The sequence below is a fragment of the Squalius cephalus genome, assembly GCF_949319135.1.
Source record: "Squalius cephalus genome assembly, chromosome: 11".
NCBI classification, from domain to species: domain Eukaryota; kingdom Metazoa; phylum Chordata; class Actinopteri; order Cypriniformes; family Leuciscidae; genus Squalius; species Squalius cephalus.
Genome location: NC_137132.1, coordinates 9,923,967 through 9,947,025, shown reverse-complemented (window position 1 = coordinate 9,947,025; position 23,059 = coordinate 9,923,967). Strand labels below are relative to the sequence as shown.

At 39.6% G+C, this 23,059-nt stretch overlaps 1 protein-coding gene across 1 annotated transcript in view; it reads right to left on the bottom strand.

The window, feature by feature from the left end:
- The window catches only part of arhgap35a (Rho GTPase activating protein 35a), an 83,955-nt gene that overhangs the window by 15,341 nt on the left and 45,555 nt on the right, over nucleotides 1–23,059 (bottom strand). The window contains exons 2-3 of the mRNA XM_079886904.1: nucleotides 10,150–14,256; nucleotides 7,309–7,453 (exon numbers count right to left, since the gene is read on the bottom strand). Of these exons, the coding sequence (XP_079743030.1) occupies nucleotides 7,309–7,453; nucleotides 10,150–13,890 (3,886 nt within the window). The 5' untranslated portion in view covers nucleotides 13,891–14,256. The remainder of the gene's footprint in view (nucleotides 1–7,308; nucleotides 7,454–10,149; nucleotides 14,257–23,059) is intronic.

Sequence of the window (23,059 nt, the reverse complement as noted above, 5' to 3'; positions counted from 1 at the left end):
GGGTGTGTTTACGGTGGAATGTGAGAACATGAGGGGAAAAAAAGTGAGAAAAGGGCTGTAAAACTCATGAAAGATCAACTTTCATACTACGTTATAGATATTTGCTGATCACAAAATTCTACTTTTGACATCTAAGAATGCCACAATGCACCTGGGATCGGTTGCACCAGCTGTGCGCAAGTAGCCTAGTTTTGACGAAAATGGGCACTAAGTTAACTAATAAATATTGCACCGTTTTTTGCACCATTAAACTTAGCTGAAGCATACTACGTATAAACTATATATTTACGAAAGCTTCCGATCAGGAGTAACGGTTGGAATAAAATAGCAGACTGACTGAACTGCATCAATAAGCTCTTGTTTTACCCTCAATAATTTAGACATGTATGATAATGCTGCTGACATTTACACTCGCTTACATTTTAAGAATATATTACTTTGTTAGTGGCTCTTCAACACAAACCCGTCTAAACAGAGCGCCGCTGTGTGCATTCGTCCGTGTTGTGCTTGTCAAATAAAATCAAAATAAATAAGTGTAATTTCTTATGTTTTGTATCAGGATTTAATATTTATTGATCCTTATTAATTTCAAATACAGTTTCTGTATGAAATGTATATACAAAAATATCAAATACGAAAATCCTGATTAGGTAGCATTGTGTTTAATGGAAACTTATTTTTTACTTATGTGAGGCAAAAGTAGTTGAAGTAGAATGAAGGATAAACTGAAATTCACGGGCATTTCAACATAGCTTCAAGGCTGCTATTGGGTAGCTAAGGGTAAACGTCATATGCAACTACACATTACTTTACGAAGAGTTAACTATCTACAGTACTAGCTACGCTCTGCATCAAGAACAAATGGTGCAATCAAATAAAGTACAGTTATTTACAATCTAGATAGAAGTTACTAAGCCTCTAGGGTGTGGACTCTACGTTCCAATTTAAGAAAAGTGGCTAGTGAAACCCACTGCTGGTCTACCAATCATTCCAAAGCCTATTTAAGGAAAAAATTGTTTTGTGATATAGGCCTACAAAATATAGAGAGAGACTGTTACAACAACAGTTAAACATGAGAGAAAACCATTCACAAGGCATAAAGCACAAGTACAAGATCAACAAATGTTAAATTTAGTGACAACATAAAAGTGGCCCATTAATGGCAAGTGACAGTTTCATCAGCTGGTCTGAAATTCTCTAACCTTATTGAAAAGCCCTAAATGTGCTTTTTATTACCAGTAGGGCTAGTGTATCTATGTGCTTCACAACTTGCAAGTATAGAAACTCCATGTTTTGATGCTCATTTTAAGGGCAAGTTTATCAAAAATGACCAAACTACATTCAAATTAGCTTTCCAATTGCTAAAAATGTATCCATTCATAACTTAGGCTAACTACTAATCACAAACTAAAGACTTCTAGAAATAAAGTCAAGCATAACAGAAGCCACAGGAATATTAGCGGGAGAAAGGAAACATCCTCTGAAGGACAGTCAAGGACAATACAAGGAAGTCACCATATTTCCATTTATTATATAATTTTTCTCATGCCTTTAAATGTCCATCCCTCTCAATCTTTAGGCCTTCATACTGAACATCCAGTCCATTAGCAAACGTCAAGAGAGCATCGTGTTAAGACATTTTAAGAAACGGAGAGCACTTTGAGCCTCATGGGTTTCTCTAACTGAGACTCACCATGACCTTTTTGCTTAAAGCCCTACTAATGCACCGCTAACCCCGCAACATGTCCAAACAAACTCCTGCCGCTTCCTGCCATCATCTTCAGCATATCCTCCGGGGGCCAGTTTCAGCCAATTCAGCATTTCTCCTCCTCCAACGGCTGTCACATTCCCTCTCTATAACTACAACTATTTATACTGTACATTTCATAATGAGAATTATATTAAAATAGGGTCTGCTAAGTTAACTGTGGGCTGAGACTACATACTGTATTTCCTGTTCCCATACTCCATCTGGACTAATTCTGGAACGGGTGCTGTCAACACTTAGGTGAGTGTGGTAAACCTCATGGCCATAAAACACCCAACACTCATTTCGCATACCATCCGATTGCAACAGTGAGAAAAGGACTGACAGATAAGAGAAGGATAGAAGAGATAAAGAGGAAAGAGAAGTTAAATGTTGAGATGTAAGTGGGAGACAGATTTACCTAGAAGAATGAACAGGAAATGAGAGGAACAATAGAGGAATGCAAGTATTTTTGGTCTAGAGGGCAGAACGGAAAGGACAGAAATTGGATCCCTATAGAAACTATATAAAAGTGAGGTTACGTAACAGGCTGTGACTGTGCTTTCATTTCTGCCCCATCAAACACAAGAAGAAATAGGAGAAAATGATGTGAATCCTTCTCCAGAAATAAATAAAAATTTTTTATAACTTGGTCATTTTAGAACTTGACAACCCAGCCGTTCACTTTATTATACTGAAAAGAGTGGGTTGGATATCCTTCAAAACTCCCCTTTGTTACAAAGAATGAAAAACGGGTTTGAAACGATATGAGGGTGAATAAATAATGCAGAATTATTGGATGGTTTTTGGATGAACTATGCTTTAAAAAATTAAGTGATTTAGACTAGGCATGCACTAGTTTTTCCAAAGATATTATTTCTTTTATTTAGCAAGGATGCATTGAATTAATCAAAAGTGACAGTAAAAACATTGATAATATTATAAAAGATTTCCATATCAAATAAATGCTGTTCTTTTGTACTTTCTATTTATCAAAGAATCCTGAAAAAGAGTATCAACGTTTCCACAAAAAAAATATTAAGCAGCACAACTGTTGTCAACATTGATAATAAGAAGAAATGTTTCTTGAGCAGCAAATCAGCATATTAGAATAATTTCTGAAGGATCATTTGACAAGACTGGAGAAAAGATGCTTGAAATTCAGCTTTGATAACAGGAATAAATAACATTTTAAAATTTATTAAAGGGGTGGTTGATTATGCTTTCACTTTTCAAACTTTAGTTAGTGTGTAATGTTGCTGTTTGATCATAAACAACATCTGCAAAGTTACAACGCTCAAAGTTTAAAGCAAAGGGAGATATTTGCTTTTAAAGAAATCGCTTTTTAAGGACTACAACAAACGGCTAGGACTACACGATATTCCTCCCAGGTTAGTGACATCACAAACCCTAAAATTTACATAAACCCCGCCCCCTGAACACGATTTATAGATTATCATGACATAATATGCTAATCAATGACTAGAAGATAACTATAGATCAGCTACGTAAATCCATCAACTAACCATTCAGAAATGTCCTGTTGCATTCTACATGTTGTCACTTCTTCTTGAGTCTCTCCATCTTTGTCTGACTCTGGTTTGAATATAAAAGGCTAAAAGTTTTTGAAATGTTCAGTGCATGTCTGTGTGAGGTAAAAGGACACAAACTGTTGTAGCTCCGCCCTCTGTGCCGGGAGCAGCAGCTCATTTGCATTTAAAGGAACAGACACAAAACGGTGCATTTTTGCTCACCCTTAAAAGGTGACATTTTTAACATGCTATATAAAAATATCTGTGGGGTATTTTGAGCTAAAACTTGGCATACACACTCTGGGGACATCAAAGACTTATTTTACATCTTGTGAAAAGGGCATTATATCACCCCTTTTAACAGAGTTATTTAAAATTTTGATTAAATAAATGCAGCCTTGGTGAGCATAAGAGACAGCCAACCCCAAAATTCTGAAAAGTGTACTTTGACAATTGGTTAGTCAACACATTGGTTTGAACAACTAGTCGTTCTTAAAGGGATAGTTCACCCAAAAATGAAAATTGTGTCATCATTTACTCATCCTCAAGTTGTTCCAAACTTGTAGCCTATGTTCCAGCCTGTCTATATACTTACCGGTACTTTCTTCTGCAGAACAGAAAATAAGATATTTTGAAGAATGCCAGTAACTAACCGAACAGTTGTGGGGCACCATTGATTTTTTTTTTTCAATACTATGGAAGTCAATGGTGCACCACAACAGTTTAGTTACAAACATTCTTCAAAATATCTTATTTTATGTAATTTTAGAATTTACGAGGCAGTGAAAGACACAGTGTTGCTATTTGTACAAGACTGAGCTGGCATGACTAAGCACATCTTAACCGTTGCTGTTAGCAGGGACTTGCTTGACATGTCAAACTGACATTTTTCTACAAAGATTTTTGTAAAAGCAATTCAGTGTAATTCTGATAAGGTTGTGAGGTTGTATTGTTTTGATGGTAAGGCACTTTGAATGAGCGAGTGCATATTCTCTAGTGTTCACACTGAGAGTACTATCAGCAAATCACGCTGTAAGCTGTTGTAGAAGGCAGTTCCACCCACAGAGCATGAAAAAAGAGCTGAGCCTGAAAGATTGTTCACCATTTCTGCTATGTGATATCGATCTCAATGAGGGAGTTATCAGGCAGAAAATTACCGCAAGGGGCTTGGCAACTTACACACATACACAACAGAACATGAAAAAGGTGGGAGAGGGGCGGGGTGAAAAGGAAATGAGGAACAAAGATCAGGAGCTGACTTGAGAAAACTATAAATGACAGGTCCATTGACTCCACTCTGCCCCTAGTGGTTCGCACACATGATCCAAAGGGTGGGGTCGAGTGCTCTCTTCAAGGGTCAGGGCTCTGAAATGCATACACTTCAAGTAGTATGCATGTAATACATAAGAGCATGTAGTGGATTCTTTAGCTATGAATTTTTTTTTTCTTTTGGGCTGCCACAGAGAATGATAGGGAACACATTTTTGTCACGGTTTCTATGAGTTTATCTAAACTACAGATGGACTGATGCATCCCAGAGGGAATACTGATGTGTTCTCCAACACTCAGCATTACAGAAAACACCGGCCGAAGCACATGCACTTGCTCTCAGTTGATGAGCTTAATCCCTGGAAGCTAATGCCGCTAATGCTACAGACCCAAATCACAGCTGCGTAGATACGCACTTAACAAGCGCACATACCTCCAGTCCATACATGCATTGCATTACCATAATGCTAGATATAACAGGCTCTTATTCGCATACTAAGCTCTATGGGATCATTTAATGTGTTAAAATTAATTCATTTTAACATACACAGGGCTTGACATTAACTTTTTGAGGCACTTGTCCTTCGGACAAGTAAATTTATGTTTTACTTGTCCATGCACAAAAGTCACTTGTCCGGGTAAAGATTTATAATTTTATAATTTATTTATTTTTTTGTGTTTTGCTAATGCAGAATTCGAACAAACCATTGAAAGCATCCAAACACTATCAATATTAATAAAATTCAGTTGAAACAGTAGAAAGGAACGTGTCCCAAGAACAGAGTTCCCCTTCAACAAGAAATAAGGATCTCCAGACTCCAGATCTCCAGACTCCATAATACAAAGTAATACTTTGCACGCTGGTGTGCAGTGTATCACCAGAGGAAGTGGTGACTCTTGTAGGTATCCTCAGTATTTGCAAGCTAGCTAGACAAGCTAGCTAGACTTACTGTATACTATATCTAAAATAATTTTGTAGACATAGAGATGCACCGATTACAATTTTCTAGGCCGATTCCGGTTTTTCATTGAGTTTGACCTGCTGATTCCGATTTATTTTTTTTCTAACCACTTGACAGCACACACAAATATTTATTTTCAATCTTTTCTTTAACCCTTTCACGCATAAGTTTAAAATATTCTAACTGACACCCCCACCCAGAGTGAGTTTTTTCAAGGCGAACGTTCCCTTTAATGTTTCCATGGCGACGCGTCACGCGATACACCGCAGCCACAATAATATGACAGATGTGTCGCTTTTATTTCGCTTTTCCTTTTTTATTCAAAATATTCACAAAATTGCTTATCATGTCATCAATCAGCCTATCTGATATTCCGATTCTCAAATACGTGTGAGTGAGTGTGTTTGGTTGTTTAAAAACCTTTATAAATAATCTTGATCTATAACATGAGATGGGCGCCACAATGTTGTCCTGTCAGTCGGATTTACACTACAGCACGTGAATTCATCAGTTTCTCCCGGAATAAATGCAAGAAAGTGGCCGGTGAACTGAGAAGAATAGAGTAAACTTTATAGTTACTTCCACTATGTTTGTCTGATATGAATAACACATGTCGGCAAATTAACGTTATATTTGAATAGATTGTTATTGCTGCTTCCACAGACATCAGTGTGTATTTTACAAACTCAAATGTATTGTTTTACTCGTGCTTATGTGTATTTAAATATCTGAAACCTAAAATAATCATTATGAGGTTGAAAACACTGCTTAGTTGTGATATATGACAGCGCTGAACGCGTCCGACTCTGGCTCAGCGCCAGGCAACGCGCGAAAGCACAGTTTGAATCTGGCAGTGATGCGACGTCTCAAATCGGTAAAATTAAATCTGTAAAATTATAGACGTAAGTTAATGAGTAGAGTACTGATTAATGAGTACTTAACACTTAACATTTGTTTGAAATTTAACTTGTCCAGTGGGACAACTAATTTTCACTTCCACTTGTCCTACAAAAAAATCCACTTGTCCCGGACAAGCGGACAAGCCTTAATGTCGAGCCCTGCATACAGGTTAGGTATATACCCTGTTGACAAAAACATCAAACCAGCCGAAGGTTGGTCTTAGTAGGTCTCCCAGTCTGGCCAGACTGGTTTGGTTTGCTGGTTTTAGAGGGGTTTCTGGTCAAGCTGGGAGACCAGCTAGATCAAATTAAATCAGCTTAAGATTTCTACTTACACTGCTCAGAGTTGGATTTAACTTCAGCCTCTAGCATCAGTTACTAGCACACCTCTTGAGGAAAGGGGAGTGAGGTTTACTTACATATCTCATACTAGCTTGCCTTAATTACACTCAACTCAGTAAACCTCACTCCCATACAGGTCATGGCACCATTGCAACTGTGCTATTAGGATCACTTGCATTGGTGCCTTGACCCGGATGCCGAGTGGGATTTAAACCAGTGTCAACAGGCATGGGAGGCAGGCACACTAACAAGCAGGCTAAAGACCACAGCCACTAACTTCAGAAATGTATATACTTTGTTGTTACCATTATTCTTTAGCAGGTTTATCTATCTGTATACATTTTGTGCAAATGTAAAATGTATGTACTTCACTGTTAATGGGAAAGCACATTATATTGAGTTTAAGACAGTTCACCAGCTGTCAGTTCACAACTACCATTTCATAAAAAGGGGTCACACTGTTTATTTTTGCATGCAAGTGTTAGCATCTAGCTAATTACAATACCTCACTCCGATGTAAAGTTAAAACATCAAAATGTTGCCTATGTGCCACTTACCTGTAATCTCAATGTAACGGATACACTTTTCAATGAAGAGTGGAATGGGCCGCTCAGCCGAGACAACGTTGGCCAAGGGAACTCCAAAGTAGTTACTCTCAGGAGGTTTGGACAATGATGACTGACGACCCTTTAGCCGCGTTTTCTGCAAGACAGGAGAGGAACATTTTATTTTGTGGTAAAATGACAAGAGGTGCAATGGTGCAATGCACGCATACCTGAGCCACACGTAATTGCATACAAAAGGATATCAACAGGCTTTGAAAAACAATAGTTATATATTGTTCAAATTAAAAGACAAAATGTATTTTAACATCTTAACATGGTTGTCAAATATTAGTGGAACATGTTCATAGTTCATAGAACTACACGTAGTTACTCTGAACTTGAGGAGAACTGACTTCATATATACGCTAAAATCACCTTGATACCAGTTCATAAAAGTGAAATGACTAGTTTTGAGAAAAGGTCTACCATCATTATTTGCCACTTGGTTTTATATTTTGTATCTCATGCAATGAAATTTATTTGTTTTTAAGTGCCATGCAAGTGTCCAAATATTTACTAGGGACATGATGCATAAGACCAACCTAGACATTGTCAAATCATTCACGTTATTCCAGCAATGTGACATTGTATATTGAGGTACATTGAATTTGACTTTTGAGTTTAGAGTTCTGCAGGAGAACACACTGCTCATTCCTCCCTCCCAGACCCCTGCCTTCCCATAATTCTCTCCAGCAGGGCATCATGGCTCGTTGGCCAGTGTGTCTGAGGTACTGTCAGACAAGAGAAAAAGCCATGACGATTATTAGGCCCAAGTCTGTCTGCTCCATAGCTAAAAGGCATCCCAGCTTCCTGGTACATCCGCAGGTCAAAGCTCTGCTTTTCACACATTCAGGAACCATGCCACATTTGCCTCCCTCTCTCTCTCTCTCTCTTTTTTTTTTTTTTTTTTACATCTCCTTACATTCCCCACTCCTCTCCTCATTTTCAGATTTCACCTAAATCCCTACTGGCTCCTCTCAATAGACGTTTACATAATTACCACCCTCCCCTCTCCAAGCTCTCTGTAAAGAATCTGTGCTCCAATTACAGTTCACAGAGAGTATTACTGGGATGGCAATGTTATGCAAAAGTAATGCGTTCACCCTGCAATGCAGGTCACACAGCAACCCAGACTAAGGCGCACAAAGCAAACCAGTTACATCATGTTAATAACTGCTACTCCACCCATTTGCAACTTCAGACATGACAGGATACTTTAGTGTTACAATTTGAATGAATACAATGTTTAGCTATGTTTTATGCCTCACTAACCTGAGCACAAAGTACTCAGTTTTGGGAAAATTCTCATTGCAACCAGTCCCCTGGTAACTCTACCATGTAACCATTCACTTTGCAGATGCTGGTGCAAAGTCACGGGGCATTAGAAATGGAACTAGGTGACGCTGGAATTTAAAACATTCCACTTGTTGGGTGAGGAGATTTTAAAAGGCTGAGTTAACATTTCCGGCCTCGCAGTCCAACATACTAAGAAAGAGAGAGAAAGTGCGGATGGGATAGTAGGCAAAAACAGGAAAGGCTTATTCTAACTCCTTTAACATAAAAAAAGGGACAGTCTTTGTTGAACAGAGCTTAAACCAGTACAGATCCCTGGGGCTACTAGGCTGCCGCTTTTTTATGGGTTCCTTTATGGATCAGTCCCATAAGGCAATTAATGCAAGCAAGGTGATTTAACCCAATGGCCTCATTCTAACCCTACCGAAATAATAAACACTGCTGTTCAATGAGAAGAACTGGTGGCTCAATGATTTCATATGCCCTCAGGCTGTCACATGCTCAAAGAGAACAGCAGTCACTAAAATTTCTGCTTGTGTGAATACAGTGTATTATGGGAGTGACAGCTTAGTTTTCCAAGCAAAAAAATTGTTAAGGCCATGCTGTAGAAGGAACTATCAAGTGAACAGCACTCAACCGCCATTAAAAAAATTTCTTTGCAGTACTTAAACTCTTTAAAAGAAACCACTATTTAATGGACATGCACCACAGCATAACCAAAAATCAACCTTGACCAAAGCTTGGCACACCATGAAACATTAAATAAAACAACCGGGTCTTCTCTCTGTGGATTTACTTTTCAACAAGAAAAGAAACAAGGCATACTACCATACCTCAAAATTGTTCAGAAAAAAGACAACTTCTGTAAAATAATCTTTCAAATTGACTACATCTTACCTGAACAATGAATTTAAAGGGTTGTGAACACAAAAATGCATTTCTAGAGTTAAAGTATGTGATGTGAGTTCATTTTAATTTCATATGGAAGTATCTGGATTTGGGCCATTTTCTTCTGGGTTCAAAATCAAGTGAACGTCACAAAGATGTGACAAAGATAGGTCAGATTTACATATTTGAACTCTGTGTCAGCTGTCTCTCACATGCGACTGGTGCTTTTTTAAGACATTGATTTTGTATATTTAAGCTCAAATCAAGGTGTAACATTTTCTGTTCATCTAAAGTAAATAGCCACTGTGTTTTTACATCTAAACACAATCTAAAAACACACGGTTTCTACTAAATAAGTGGAAAAACAAATCACTGAAATAAGGTGAAGTTAAAAATACTAATCGCTATGATAATCACTCACAATACTTGAGTTCACATCCAGTGTAAAGTGAAGTTGGGCCCAAACTGACTTTTTAATATATGATGTATTTAATAAACAGATAGATCTTAAAGTATAAAGTTAGCCTGTAAAAGTGATCTTTACAATAAATGAGACCATGAAGCATAATTCCAAAATATATATATGTTTTAAAATAATACCATAAAATTTACCTTTGTAGTTCTTCTACCAAGACTTCTCAAGATATTCCTCCTCTTTGGGTCCTCGCCTTCTTCATTTAAGGAACTGTCCCCTTTCTGTGCACCAAGCTCATCCTCTTTAGTCTTGGGGAGACCTCCAAGCTCATCATCACTGCCAATAAAGCTTGTGCGGAAGCTGCTAAACTTTCCAAGTCGTTTGGAGCGATCACGATACAGCCTAGGTTTAACTCCAAGAGCAGACAGCTTTCGTCTACGCTCTAATGAACTGCTATCAGCCTCGCTGTCTGATCCATTTCCTGCACCGTTAGAATGACTCTTGTTTGCATTGCGAATAGTGATGATCTTGCCCTGTGTGCTGTCATGTGGTACAGAATAAATATTCTCCTCCTCTGTGGGACGAGGCTTTGATACTGCATCCATGGGCTCAGCATAGTCAGATGGATCATAACCACCTTCAGTTCCTGGTGGCCAGGTGACTAATGAGCGCCTGTTAGGTCCATGTAGGCTCAGGTCCATGTATGAACTGATGTTTTGGGGTTTGGGAATGTCAAAGGTGACATTGGGCTTTGGTCGCACCTGAGGTGGGACTTTGTTGTTAAGCTTGTTTTCAAAAGTGTTGATGTCAGAGATTAGCGAGAAGGTATCGCCCTCCAAATCAGGGAGCTTGAAACCTCCACCATGGGTCAAGGTGCCATCATCCCGTAATGTGGGATAAGGTGGGGAGGGCTCAATGTCATCCTCTGAATCCAGCAACGTGGTGCTTGGAGAGCCACATCGAGGTGAAGATACATTTTCAGTGGTGACATTCTCTGCAACATTGTCATACATATGTGTTGCCTCTACAATGGTTTTTTTCTCCAATACCTCCTTAAAGAATGGCTGGAAGTGGTCTATCCGATGCAAGCCTCCCACCACACCACCAGGTCCACAGATCACAGAGCTGAAACGTGCATCAATTTCATGGGCCAGTTCCTCCCCTTGGGCAAGCTGCTCTCGGACAACCTCAGAGTCTGCGAGTTCCGATTGAGTCTCTGCAACAGCAAGCAACTGCACTGGAATAATGTCTTGGACCTCACAAAGGAAGGCACAAAGGGTTTCCATGGAAGCCTTCCGTTTGGCCGAGTACACTGCTACGTAACCATGCACCAATCCACTTTTACGTAAGGAAAAAGACGAGTGGTAAGATAGAACAGCAAGATCAATGCTTTGCCTTTGGCCACCAATAGATAAATCCAACAAAACGGATGTTCCACTGGATAAATTGGAAGAGGGCCGACAGTGCTGGGGCAGCAAGAATGGGGAAAGAAGCTGGTCAACATCATAAGGATCTCCACACATTAGACACATTACAATTCGTAAGTCCTCAGTGCTCTGCTGAGAGTCTCTGAAACTTGCAAGTGTAGGCAACAAGGGTGGGGAGCTACTGCCAAGACTAACTGACGGTCTTCGTGTGTCTAACAGACCTTTGAGGATCTGGTTTAAATGTTTCTCATTTATATTGCGACCATAGCCCACACCTGGGGAAGCAGGATCTAAATAACTGCACTGAAATTTGCTAGCCACTTGTTGACCGTGTTGGATGAGGCTTTGTGCTGTTTCACCCCCAATATCAGAAATTGAACCAACGCCTCTTTTGGTGACCAACAGGAGAGACAAGGGAAGCTGACCTAGATTCGTGTCCCTTCTACCTATGGTTGATTCTCGTAATTTTTCAATACTGTCAACAACATAGGATAAGGATTCCTTTGAGTTGTAGAGGCAGATGCAACCATGTGGGGTGAAAGTGGGGGTATGGAAGGAGTTTACTGGAAGGCGTACATTTCCTTCTATAGGTCGAAGAGCCAGTTCATATGTCCTTCCATCTAGAATGTACCGTTCATCATTGGTGCACAGTGCTCTGATCTCATTAGCTAACTCTCTTGCAAGTCCATCTTTGCCAAGAATTACAAGATTAATTCTATCTACCTTTCCCTCACCAAACTGTGATTTTGAGCTCCCATCAAAGGAATATCGAGTGGGAAAACGAAGGGCTAAGTGTTGCTCAATTTTGCCATCCACACAATGTGGACTACAAGGACAGGTTTCCTTAGTTGGGTGGTATACAAAATGGATATGCTTGAGCACCAGGGCATCTCTCTCAGCCTGAAGCTTTTGGAGGGCCTTGAACCTCTGCTCCTCTCCAAGAACCTCTTGGATGGCACCCATTTTTTCTTTACTGGGCTTAGCATCAACTTCAAGCTCATAGAACAATTCAGAGTACTCCAGTAAAAGTTCTTGGAAGTCCTCTTTGGCTTGGTCAATAATAATCTTCTGGTATTTGTTATAGATGTCAAGGTACTCTGGCTCCTCCAGCCACTGATAAAACTCCTCGTTCATGATAAAGCTACGAGCTTCCTCCCAGGGTTTGCCAGGTGTAACAAATGGCGAAGACGCAAGTTTCTCTTTGAACTCCCAACGCATTTCTGCTCTCTTTCGCTCATTGCGCAGGTGTTCTAAGTGACTCTCATAGATTGCCTCTGCTGCAGGGGTTTCCAAAAGGTCCTGGGGAATGCGTTCATCCTCCATGTTGTCAATGTGTGGTGTTGTTTCCCATGGTGTGTCATCCAATACGACAAACCAGTGGGAGAATTCCCGCTTATTCTCGAGAACTTTCTGTACTCCTGACCAGCTTAGGTGATCAATCTCTTCCAGGCATGGAACCAATGAGTTGAGAGCCTGTGGGAGTGTGCTAAGATAAATTTTACGCCGCTTTTCTATGTGCTCTTGCTTGAGTCTGTGTACATGTTGCTGGAATAGTTTCTTGGCCTTGGAAGTACCCTCAAGGAAAACATACTCTTTGTATTCAGGTGATGTCTGCATTCTACGATTGGTGTTGGGCCATGTTTCATTATGGTTCTTCACAATGCGGCTAACCAGCCACTCATAGCGGTCCTTAGCAGATGCTATTTGCTGACTCTGCTGCTTGAGGGCTTCAAAGTAAGGAATGATCTTGGGCTTCCCTCTACTCTTATCTATCAACTGCACCAAGGTAAGGAAAGCAAGGTCAACATTGACATTAGAGCGTGCTGAAGTCTCAACAACCTGCAAATTCTTCTTGGCCAAGGCAAAGGTGTGAGAGTCTTTAATGTACCGCTCAACCCCTTCATCACACTTGCTCAACACAAGTACAACTGGCTTCTTGGTCTTAGCTAGCTGGTTATATAGATTGGTGACGAACTTCATCTGGTCATCAAAGTTTCGGTTCATACCCCTGCTCACATCTACACAGAGTAAGAATCCATCCACTAAAAGCTTGCCTTCAGGCATTTGCTTTTGCTCAAAGTCTTGCTCTAGTCCAAGCTGATCTGTGCAGAAATACATAAGCTTCTCAGCAGAGGCCAGTTTGTTGGAAGCTGCCCGCTTGATATAGGGCTGTAAGGCAGTACTTCGATGTGGCTGGAACGTTTGGTCATCAATAAACTCTGTCTGTTCCACCACATGCATTCGACACTCAGCGCCCTCCTCCAACATTCGTACCGCCTCGCCCCAAAACAGGAAGTGGTCATTGTTTACCACTCTACCACCAAAGTCACTTGTGCTTAAAACAGATGTGTGGTCCAAATAAAAGTCATCAGCACTGGGGCGAACAAAGCGATTACAAAGGCAGGACTTGCCTACCCCACATTGCCCCTTCTCCTTTTCAGTTCCGGACAAACCTACCACAACAAGGTTGTAGGTTGGTGCCCGGGCATCTTGTTTTTTTGCCATCATCATCGAATGAAAGCGCTCATCTTGCCATTCCCAGAAGCTCTAGTTTGAAAGCTGCTGGGCTGAGGTTCCATCCAAATGATTTCAGGCCTGGAAAATAATTTATTTCTAACGATCCTGAAAGTTGCTTTAGGGTTTTTTTTCCATGTAGGGTCAGTATGTCCAATCCCCTTGATCAAATTATAAATCCACAGTCATCTGGCCATTCATGATTTTGGCAGAGGCTTGGGGTTTGAGGATGGGGGAGAGGTGTCCCTTTGGACTTAGGCGGGTGTGCTGCAGGTGGAAATATTCCAGCCCATCTCCTCTCTTCAGGGGCACTTTGACACAGAAATATTGTAGGTTTCAGGTTTGCCCAGCCTGGATCTGACCCTGCAAAAAATAAAACAGACATTACAATTAGATTTTGAAAAAATAAACAAATAAATAACAAGAGATTCTGCTAAAGGAATAAATGTAAATGTATATGTTTTTGCATCAAAATGAATGACTTCATTTGGCTGTTGAAGTTGAAATTTACTACAGTACAGTAAGGGATGTGAGACAAAAGTTACAAAGTATTTGATTAATATGGCACAACCCGTCCCCATTTCATTTCATAAGTTGCCCAGGGTTGTTTATGTGTAACCTAAAGGTATCAATTCCAAGGAATAAGAGAGGCTGGTATCATATCAAAGTCAAACTTTTTGTATTGATTCAACCCTATAAGGCATCACATTCTAATCCCTAAACATATACACACACAGATGAAAGCTGTGGTAAGTGCTTCAGAGATACAGTTTTAATTAGGCAACCAGGGAAACACAAATCGCCCTTAAAGAGTTAGTTCACCCAAAAATGCGGAAAAACAAACAAAAATAACGACTTTATTCAACTATTCATTTTCTTCTGTGTGGGCCTCTGAGTGAGTTCACGTAGTGTAACAGCGCAGCGCTTCTGGGTTGGACTATTTTAAACATTGTCTTTACTAACTTTCTGGGCCGGCAAGTTTCAATAACAGAGAAGCCTATGGTGGAGTGAGACAGCTCTAAAAATATCTTCATTTGTGTTCCGAAGATGAACAAAAGACTTACAGGGTTGGAACAACATGAGGGTGAGTAATTACTGACAGAATTTTAATTTTTGGGTGAACTAACCCTTTAATAGGAAGCACTGGATATTGGCCGCTTTACAAAAATCCTCTCAAAAAGTCTCAAAAATAATTTTCAAAAAGACTTTAACAACTCTATTAACATTAACAGGGTGAAACCTTGTGGATACCAAAACAAATTACGGAAGAGTCTACGAAAGAGAACAGAACCCTCTGGACAATAGATGACAATAGATGACAAGAGCTCACAGGAGCACTTACACTGTTCAAATTCAGAGCCCCAATAACCTGCCAAATGCAGAGACAAACCAAAAAAGACGTGGCTATAATGGAATGGAGTGGAACTCCACAAAATGGAGTTAAGTGTAAAAAGTATCCTCAACCTGTTAATAGTTATTTTTCTTTTTGTTAAGGAAATACAATCATTATTTATACTTATATATTTGTCTTTTTAGATCAAGGCACTTCAGTTGGGACATAACTGGATTGTCATAGTGGGAGTCATCTAAACAGAAAGAATTGTTTGGGTCTACGCCAAGGACAGGCACTACAGAAGAGGTGCCACAGACCTCCATCTCCCAGATCAACAGCAGCACCTGGGAGGCAAGACTAGGTAAATGTGCTGACGACAGCTCTTCAAGCACTACATCTAGCAATCACAAGCGACACATGATTGCAGTTGCAGATGTCACTGTCACAGTCTGGGCCAAATTCTGCTGTGGTGAATTTGCTCTGGCGAAATAGCTTCTGTATACTGGCCCAGCATTCTTGAAATCACAAAACATGTAAAAGTTATAACACTGCATTTGAATTTCTGACATTTCATATCAGAGTGGAAAAATGTATCAAAGTTTGAGCCTTAGCATGTCATTCAATGTAGGATTGGTGATAAGACCAGTGGAATCATGATCATATCACTCTCTCACAAACGTTTTCAGCTTTTGCTGCAGTACGATTAGCCAGCAATCAATAGACACTTGCAACAGAGCAAACACAAAAATGAGGTATGCTGGCTTACAGAAAAAGGTCTGAAATGTCAAGAATGGATTTGTCATTGTACTCCAACAGGACCACCACTACAGTAAAAACAAGGTGGAGAGCCACCGAGCAATGTAGTGCTGCGGGTGTGGCAGTGTAAATTTTGTTTAAACATTGACCAGCTCCCCTAACACAACAGCTCGGAAACAACATCTCAATTTTATGTTATATTTTACACTTGCACTTCTCAGAATCCAGGTATCTCACAGAGGAAAACCCAAGAATCTCAACAAACCCCAGAAGATCATTCAAGACCATGATTAATTGAAAATATTTTACTAAAAAATTATATATTTTTATAAAATACATATCATTATCCTTGCTGTTGGGCAGAAACCTTGTATCTTCATATTTCATATTTTATTTTATAAATCATTACTTTGTGTCACCCTTTGCATCTGTCTGTGGGTTTTGAAATCTATATTATATTGAACAAATATAAAATGATTAAAAAAGAGAGTTTGTGACTAAACATAAGTCATAGCCAGTGTCATAAATAGCCTGTGCATAGACTTCATCTTTTATAACATAAAATTTTTGAGCACCCACATAGCTACAATAAACTTTATAACCTGTAAGATGATGAAAATGTTATGCGATGCACTTACTGCCTCAAATACAACCGTTTTAAATGACTGACAAAATATGTCCGACATAAGACTGTTCAAAAACCTCTTAACTCCATTTAAGCTTGATTTTGGTAAAACGTTAATATAGTAATGACACATACAAGTGTCTGACCATATATAAAGCCACAATTTCAACTTTTACAACAGTGTTTAATTATTAAAAATATAGTTTTATCCATTTCCTGAAAACAATCTTATACTGCCATTAAATTATGATAACTTACATTAAAATAGTGTTATAATGTATAAATAGTAAAAAAAAAATTAAAAAAAATACACTGCAGTACAGTACAGTAATAAAAAAAGAAATCGCCATGGACAATGTGTACTGTATAATTTTTAGATTTTAGTCATATTCATCCAATGCAATGAGAATTCAATTGTTCTATTTTTTGTAGTTTTCTGTAGCCAATCACAATCATGAGGACATGGCAGAGGCCATCAGACGTAGTTATCAGTTAGTAAGCTATGAGGGAGTAATTATATCATAATTATATCATCCATGCTGATAGAGGGCAGGTAATCATGTAATCATGCTCAAGAACAGTTTGCCATAAGTGGGACGCATGGTAATACTTTCCATATTAAATATCCAAGATGTAACAACGAGGAAGATACGAGAATGCATTTTGTGGCTTGAAAATTCATTTTACCAGAGGAACACTTGAGAGCTCTCAAGTACAAAACAATGACAGCTGCCTGGATACAGATCAGCAATGACCCATGTGTCATTGACAGACACACATACACATGCACAACCAGGTGGTGACTCCTGGCTTCTGGGACCAAAAGAAAAAAGTGCATCTATTCTGTTGGGTCACCAACATGACAAGTGATGCCATGCTTGCTGGTTCAAGACCAATTGTAAAAGTCATTAGTCTAATTAAGGAAGTGCTCATTATTCCTCAGCTCTTCAGAACCTGGCTCTCTGTAACACTCACTTTGCCGCCAGCACAAGAGCCACATCTGATCTGTCCCAGCTGTGTAATTCTGTGCACTGCTTTGTCTTTCCATGTTCAGCATGCTATTAGTGCTATGAACGAGATAAAATTACAACAACTAAAGATGAGAGCCAAATCAGCCTGTGTTTTTCCACTGATGGGCTAATGCAGCAACAAACAAATCATAGACATCACAAACATGAAAACAGATGGTTAGTATTGTTGATACAAAATCAACTAATAAAAATTCAAGCACTTTAAGCAGACATTCAAGCACTAAATAACTGTTCCTGTTAATGCACAGTTGTCAAACGATTGCTCTGGTCTTCAAATTTGGCAATAAATTACAATTTAGAATAGAAAGGAAACCTACGTGAAAATGTTCACATGCAAGTTGGATTTGGCTACCATAAAAAATGTGATAATGCTCCTGCTACTTGTGTCGTGGAAAAAGTCTTCTTTACAAGAAAGTCACTCGAGTCACGGAGTTCCAGATGCTTATTGGTGGAGACAACAAAGATGCATTCAGAGCATCTAACCTTCTGGTTCAAAATTCTCATTCAATATTCAACTCATTCAAGCATTTCTTAAACATTCATTGGCTTATCTTTCATTTGTATTAACCCATCCTCTTTGTCTGGTTTAATTAATTCCTTATCTTTTTTGGCTTCTTTTTAATAGGAGGTGTGCCACCAAGTTGGTCTATTTTTATAAAGAAACATTTTATCATTATGCAGGTGCAAGCTCATGGCAAGAGTGTGAATCACAGAGGCCTAATATCATGGTTTCACTCATATCATTGTGCAGGCTATTCTACAAACATATCTTAAATGTCTAATAAAAATGTACGTGTGCCTTCTTGGTACTTCTTGCACCTTTACTCGCTATGAGTCTGCATCAGTGTGAATTCAAAAAAGTGTGCATCGAGGGTACATAGTGGCTAGAGGGCCTTCTAAAAAAAATTTTTTACAAAAAATGGAAGGAACACCCTACAATCTTATAGACAACCATACCAAGTCTGCATAAAATTGGGAACCACTATGCTAAAGTATCATCTAGCAAAAGGCAAAGACAGATGTTCCAGAATCCACCACTCAGAGGTTAGATACAATCATATCCATTGCCATGTTTGGATAAGACATGATATGGTCCATCAAGCCAAAGGTTGGCTAGCATGTAGCCTGCAGGCTTGAGGACTTCTCCCTATATTTCATGTTGGGATACAGTCACTAATAGATGAGGACATGCCTGGACTTGTCCTCAAACATGGCCTATAAAAGAGTAGAGGTGTGAAAAAGGGAGAAGGGGGTCCGGCTGGCAGGCGTAAGAAAGATCATCTGAGAGATGGTCGTTAACTGAACCAAAAACAGCATGTAGGGTGAAAAGGGTGCAAAGTTCGCACTCGCTCTTAACGGTGGGTTGCCGCTAACTAAATGACAGGGGGCAACAATAAGGGATCAGGGCATTCCAAAGCTTGTTTAAAGAGTAGTTTAGTCTTTTAAGGGACAGTTAAGGTTTAAACCCCACAAGTTTTCTGAGCTTTAGGCTACTGTTAAAAATAGATCACATTCCTCTGGCCTTGGGTCTGACCTGCACCTAAGCTAAGAATCCTGTTAAAATGGCAGGAGCCAAACTGATCACAGGGAGGAATCCATTCAATACGGTCTAATAGATGTACTGTAAAGCTTTGCATGACTGTTTCTTTCTGATCTTGAGGTTATGGTTGCATCAGATAAGAACACGCTGTTTTAAGAGAAGTGAAAAGACATTTTTTAGTACACCTTTTTGATTTTTTTTAGTGCTACAAAGGCCCCCTGACTTTTGATATGTAGCAAGACTAAAAAGACAATGCAAATACAGGCTAGAGAGTTGGATGAAGCCAGAACATCTCTTTCTGAAAAAAAAAAAGCCCATTGTTAACTGATTGTTTAAGTCCCATCAGCCTCCAGTAATGAAAAACTCCATAGTCTACACAATCAAACTCGAGAACAATACAGCCCTTCTGAATGTGTATCAGGACAGTAAAATGCAGCAGACAAAAGCTATTTCAAAGACTATAATTAATAGCAACAGAAATGAAAACTACAATTTGTTTCCTGTCAAACTACTTTGAAGAAGCCTGTCTAAACAGACAGTCACACACATAATCAGGCCGACAAGCTGTAAACATCCACTTACACACACTCACAGATCAAATGGCTTTTTATATTCCCTTCAAAAGAAAGCAAAGATTGAAAACGTTGCTGAACATCAGTAAATCAGAGATATGTATTGTTTGAGTATTGAAGACATGGTTATTGTTGAGAGAGTTTTACCATGCAAAAATAATGTGCTGGAGTTTGTATTATTCCTAATGACGTACCACAGCGCTACATTTATGTGAGGAAATATTGGTCCAGCATCAGATTTATATGAAAAAGCATTCCACTTCTCTAGCGTGTTATCTTTACTGTAGCCACGCAGCATAGAAAATGAGAGGTCATTCATACGGTATCCCCACGGGGCTGGTGCCCAGGCCCTTTCCATTTCCGGCATGTCCTCGTCAATGCCACACTAAAAAATGATATATTTTATATAATAATTTGATATAAAAATTTTATATTCATAAAATAATTATAGCCGACAGAGCTGGCAATAGTGACAAAGCAAGGCAAGAGCAGAGCAAACACAGTTTAGTTTGACTGATGCACCTCGCAAACTCATTCCTCCAACCGAATCGCCACTAATATGGTCGTAAGAGCAGATAGTCTACTCATCCATCCCCCCCCCCCCCCCCCCACCCTGATCCCTCTCGAGACCTGGACTCCATTAGAGCACTGCCTAGGGCGCTGAGGAACAGAGCCTTTGCACGGACAACACTTCCTGCTTGGGGAGAGAGTCTAATGCTGCAGTGGAGAGAGCAAGAGAGAGATTCGTACAAGGGTGGGAGGATGAACAAAGGGGAATGAAGATGTGTAAAATATTAAGCTATAATGGCCAGGGAGAGGGAGAGACTGTATTCTCCATATCCAGAACAGAGAGGCTGAAATAAATGTTGCTCTGCTACTATAAAATAGGTGATCCAATAGGCATAACACACACTAACCAGGATGTCAGAAAGCAAGACATGTAATACATATGATTCCCGTTAAACATAAATGTACCAGCTTCAATCACATACACAGTGCATTCGTTACACCAATCAGGCAATTTAATATTTGATCATTTTCCAACCTTAATCAAACACGTTAGAACCAGATAATCAAGGTCTTTGGGATTATTTGAAAATGACGGGCCAGGTGTGTTGGAGCAGAGTTAGAGCTGAAGTCTGCAGGAAGGTAGGCCTCCAGGAGCAGGGTTAGCGAGCCTCTAGGTTAGGGATTTCAAACCTAGAGGCTCCACAGCATTTACTTTGTTGGACACATGCAGCTCAGGTCATGGATACTCTACTAATCAGCAGATGAGCTAATTCAGCTGGTTAAATAAGGGGGACCTCCAAAACGTGCAGTGCGGAGGAGGCTCAAGAGACAGTTTGAAAACCTCTTGTCTGAACTACACCGACTTTGTTGATTAACAAAAGTGGCAGTTCACCTTTGTGTCAGTACTTGTCAGTTGACCACTACTGTAGTAACAGAAAGACAGATAAGCCCATGACTCAAAGCTTGTACATCATAAACAGCCAGGCCACTACCCGTGATTATAATCTCACCGTGGCTGGTAAGGGTTTGGATGCAAAGCACACTGGATTACTCTGGATTAATAAAGCACTCTTTGCATCTTCACATTTCCATGATCGCTAGCTTTTCAGGCATGATATAATGCAGTTAACCACATCCACATATATACACACACAAAAAGCAACCATTGAAACCATAAAACCCCTGACCTAGATCCTATCACTGCCTGGTTTCGCTGTCAGAATTCGTTATTGACATCAAATCACATCAAATATCATCATCCTCTGCTCAACTTAAAAAAAATGGCCTTTTGGCTGCAGAGTTTTGCTTGTGCTAGAATCTTGTAATGGCAAGGTGAGCAGGGGATTTCTTATTGAAGCTAGATTGTGATCATGTCCAATGACAGCTTCCCTAAGTAGGGAGAATAAAGAAATAAAGAAAGAATGTGTCTGAGTGTCAGAAAGGAAGGGCTGAAGAGAAAGGAAAACAACAAAAAAGTGTAGAGCAATGAGAAATAGCTGAGGTTAGCTGCTGTAACTCTTTTCTAACACCATGACTCTCTCACGATAAAGACTAAATATTTCTCATCAGGGAGCCGCGTGTGATGACAGCTATTAATTCCTCACACCAGCAGGCATGGTGGCAGGTTTGACAGCGATAGGGGCTCCCTCTTTTCAGCCACACACAAACACTGCAGTCCACGCCAACCTCTACAGTCCACAACACCTATGGTGCAGCCTTTGCAAAAACAGACGACCTTCATTTTGAAAGTCCCTCATGGAGTCACTCTTCTAAATAGGACTTTACTCTTGCCTTCTCTTCCTACATTTTGGGACAGTTGACAACAGGCCTAAAAACTCTGGCAAGAACTTGAGGATACTGTAGTAGGTGTTTAAAATGGACGGTGTTGGTTGGGGACAAGTTATTTTGGGTATATTTGTGTGGCTTCCCTCACTTGAGAGGGAACATGAAACCTTTATCTAAATCTGCTGTCACCAGCTCTCAAAAGAAAATGAATGACTTCCAGTCACTTGTATTACTGTTGGCAGTGTGAATGCCCTCTTAAGGAAAGGAGTAATCAATCTGCAGAATCTCCAATCTTTATTAAACATACCTGAACCAGCTAATCAAGGTCTTCAGGATTACTAAAAACTAACTTCCAGGTGTATTAAAGCAGCAGCTGAAATGTACAGAAAGGTGACCCTCCAGGAGCAGGATTTAATACCCCAAGACTAATAAAATATAGGCTACACTATACTGTATCCATTCAAACACTAAAATGTGTACAGACACACCCTCATCACTCGCATAAACAGGCAGGTGCAAATGTACACAATGCTACCAAACAAAGAGGCAATTGTAATTACACAATGCCTCCTTTCCTTCAGGGCAGAACACTCCCTTTCCCAGCTGCCAATCTATCCCACTAACAGCAGAGATTTACAGGCTAATTGGCTAGTTAATTGTGCTAAGGGGCTGGTGCTACAAAAAGAGGCAGCCAAGCCTTGAAAGTCCTTAGATCACTCTCAAACCATGAACCAAAGATTGAGTGAAACAAGTTTTGTTAAAAATCTAATGTTGCATAACTAGAGACTAGATAAAATCTCTGTCAAACCTGAATCCATGTTGTAGTTCACACTTTTCGACTAATGAATTTCCTTGACTTCTCCATGACCTTTCCAAGTTGTTTGTGGTTACTGGATAAGGATTTTAAGAATCATTCCAATTGAGAGTGATTAGCTGAATCTGGTCTGATTTGTCAACCGGTTTGACTGATTAATTTAAATGTCTACAGAGTTTCCATGACTACTAATACTCTAA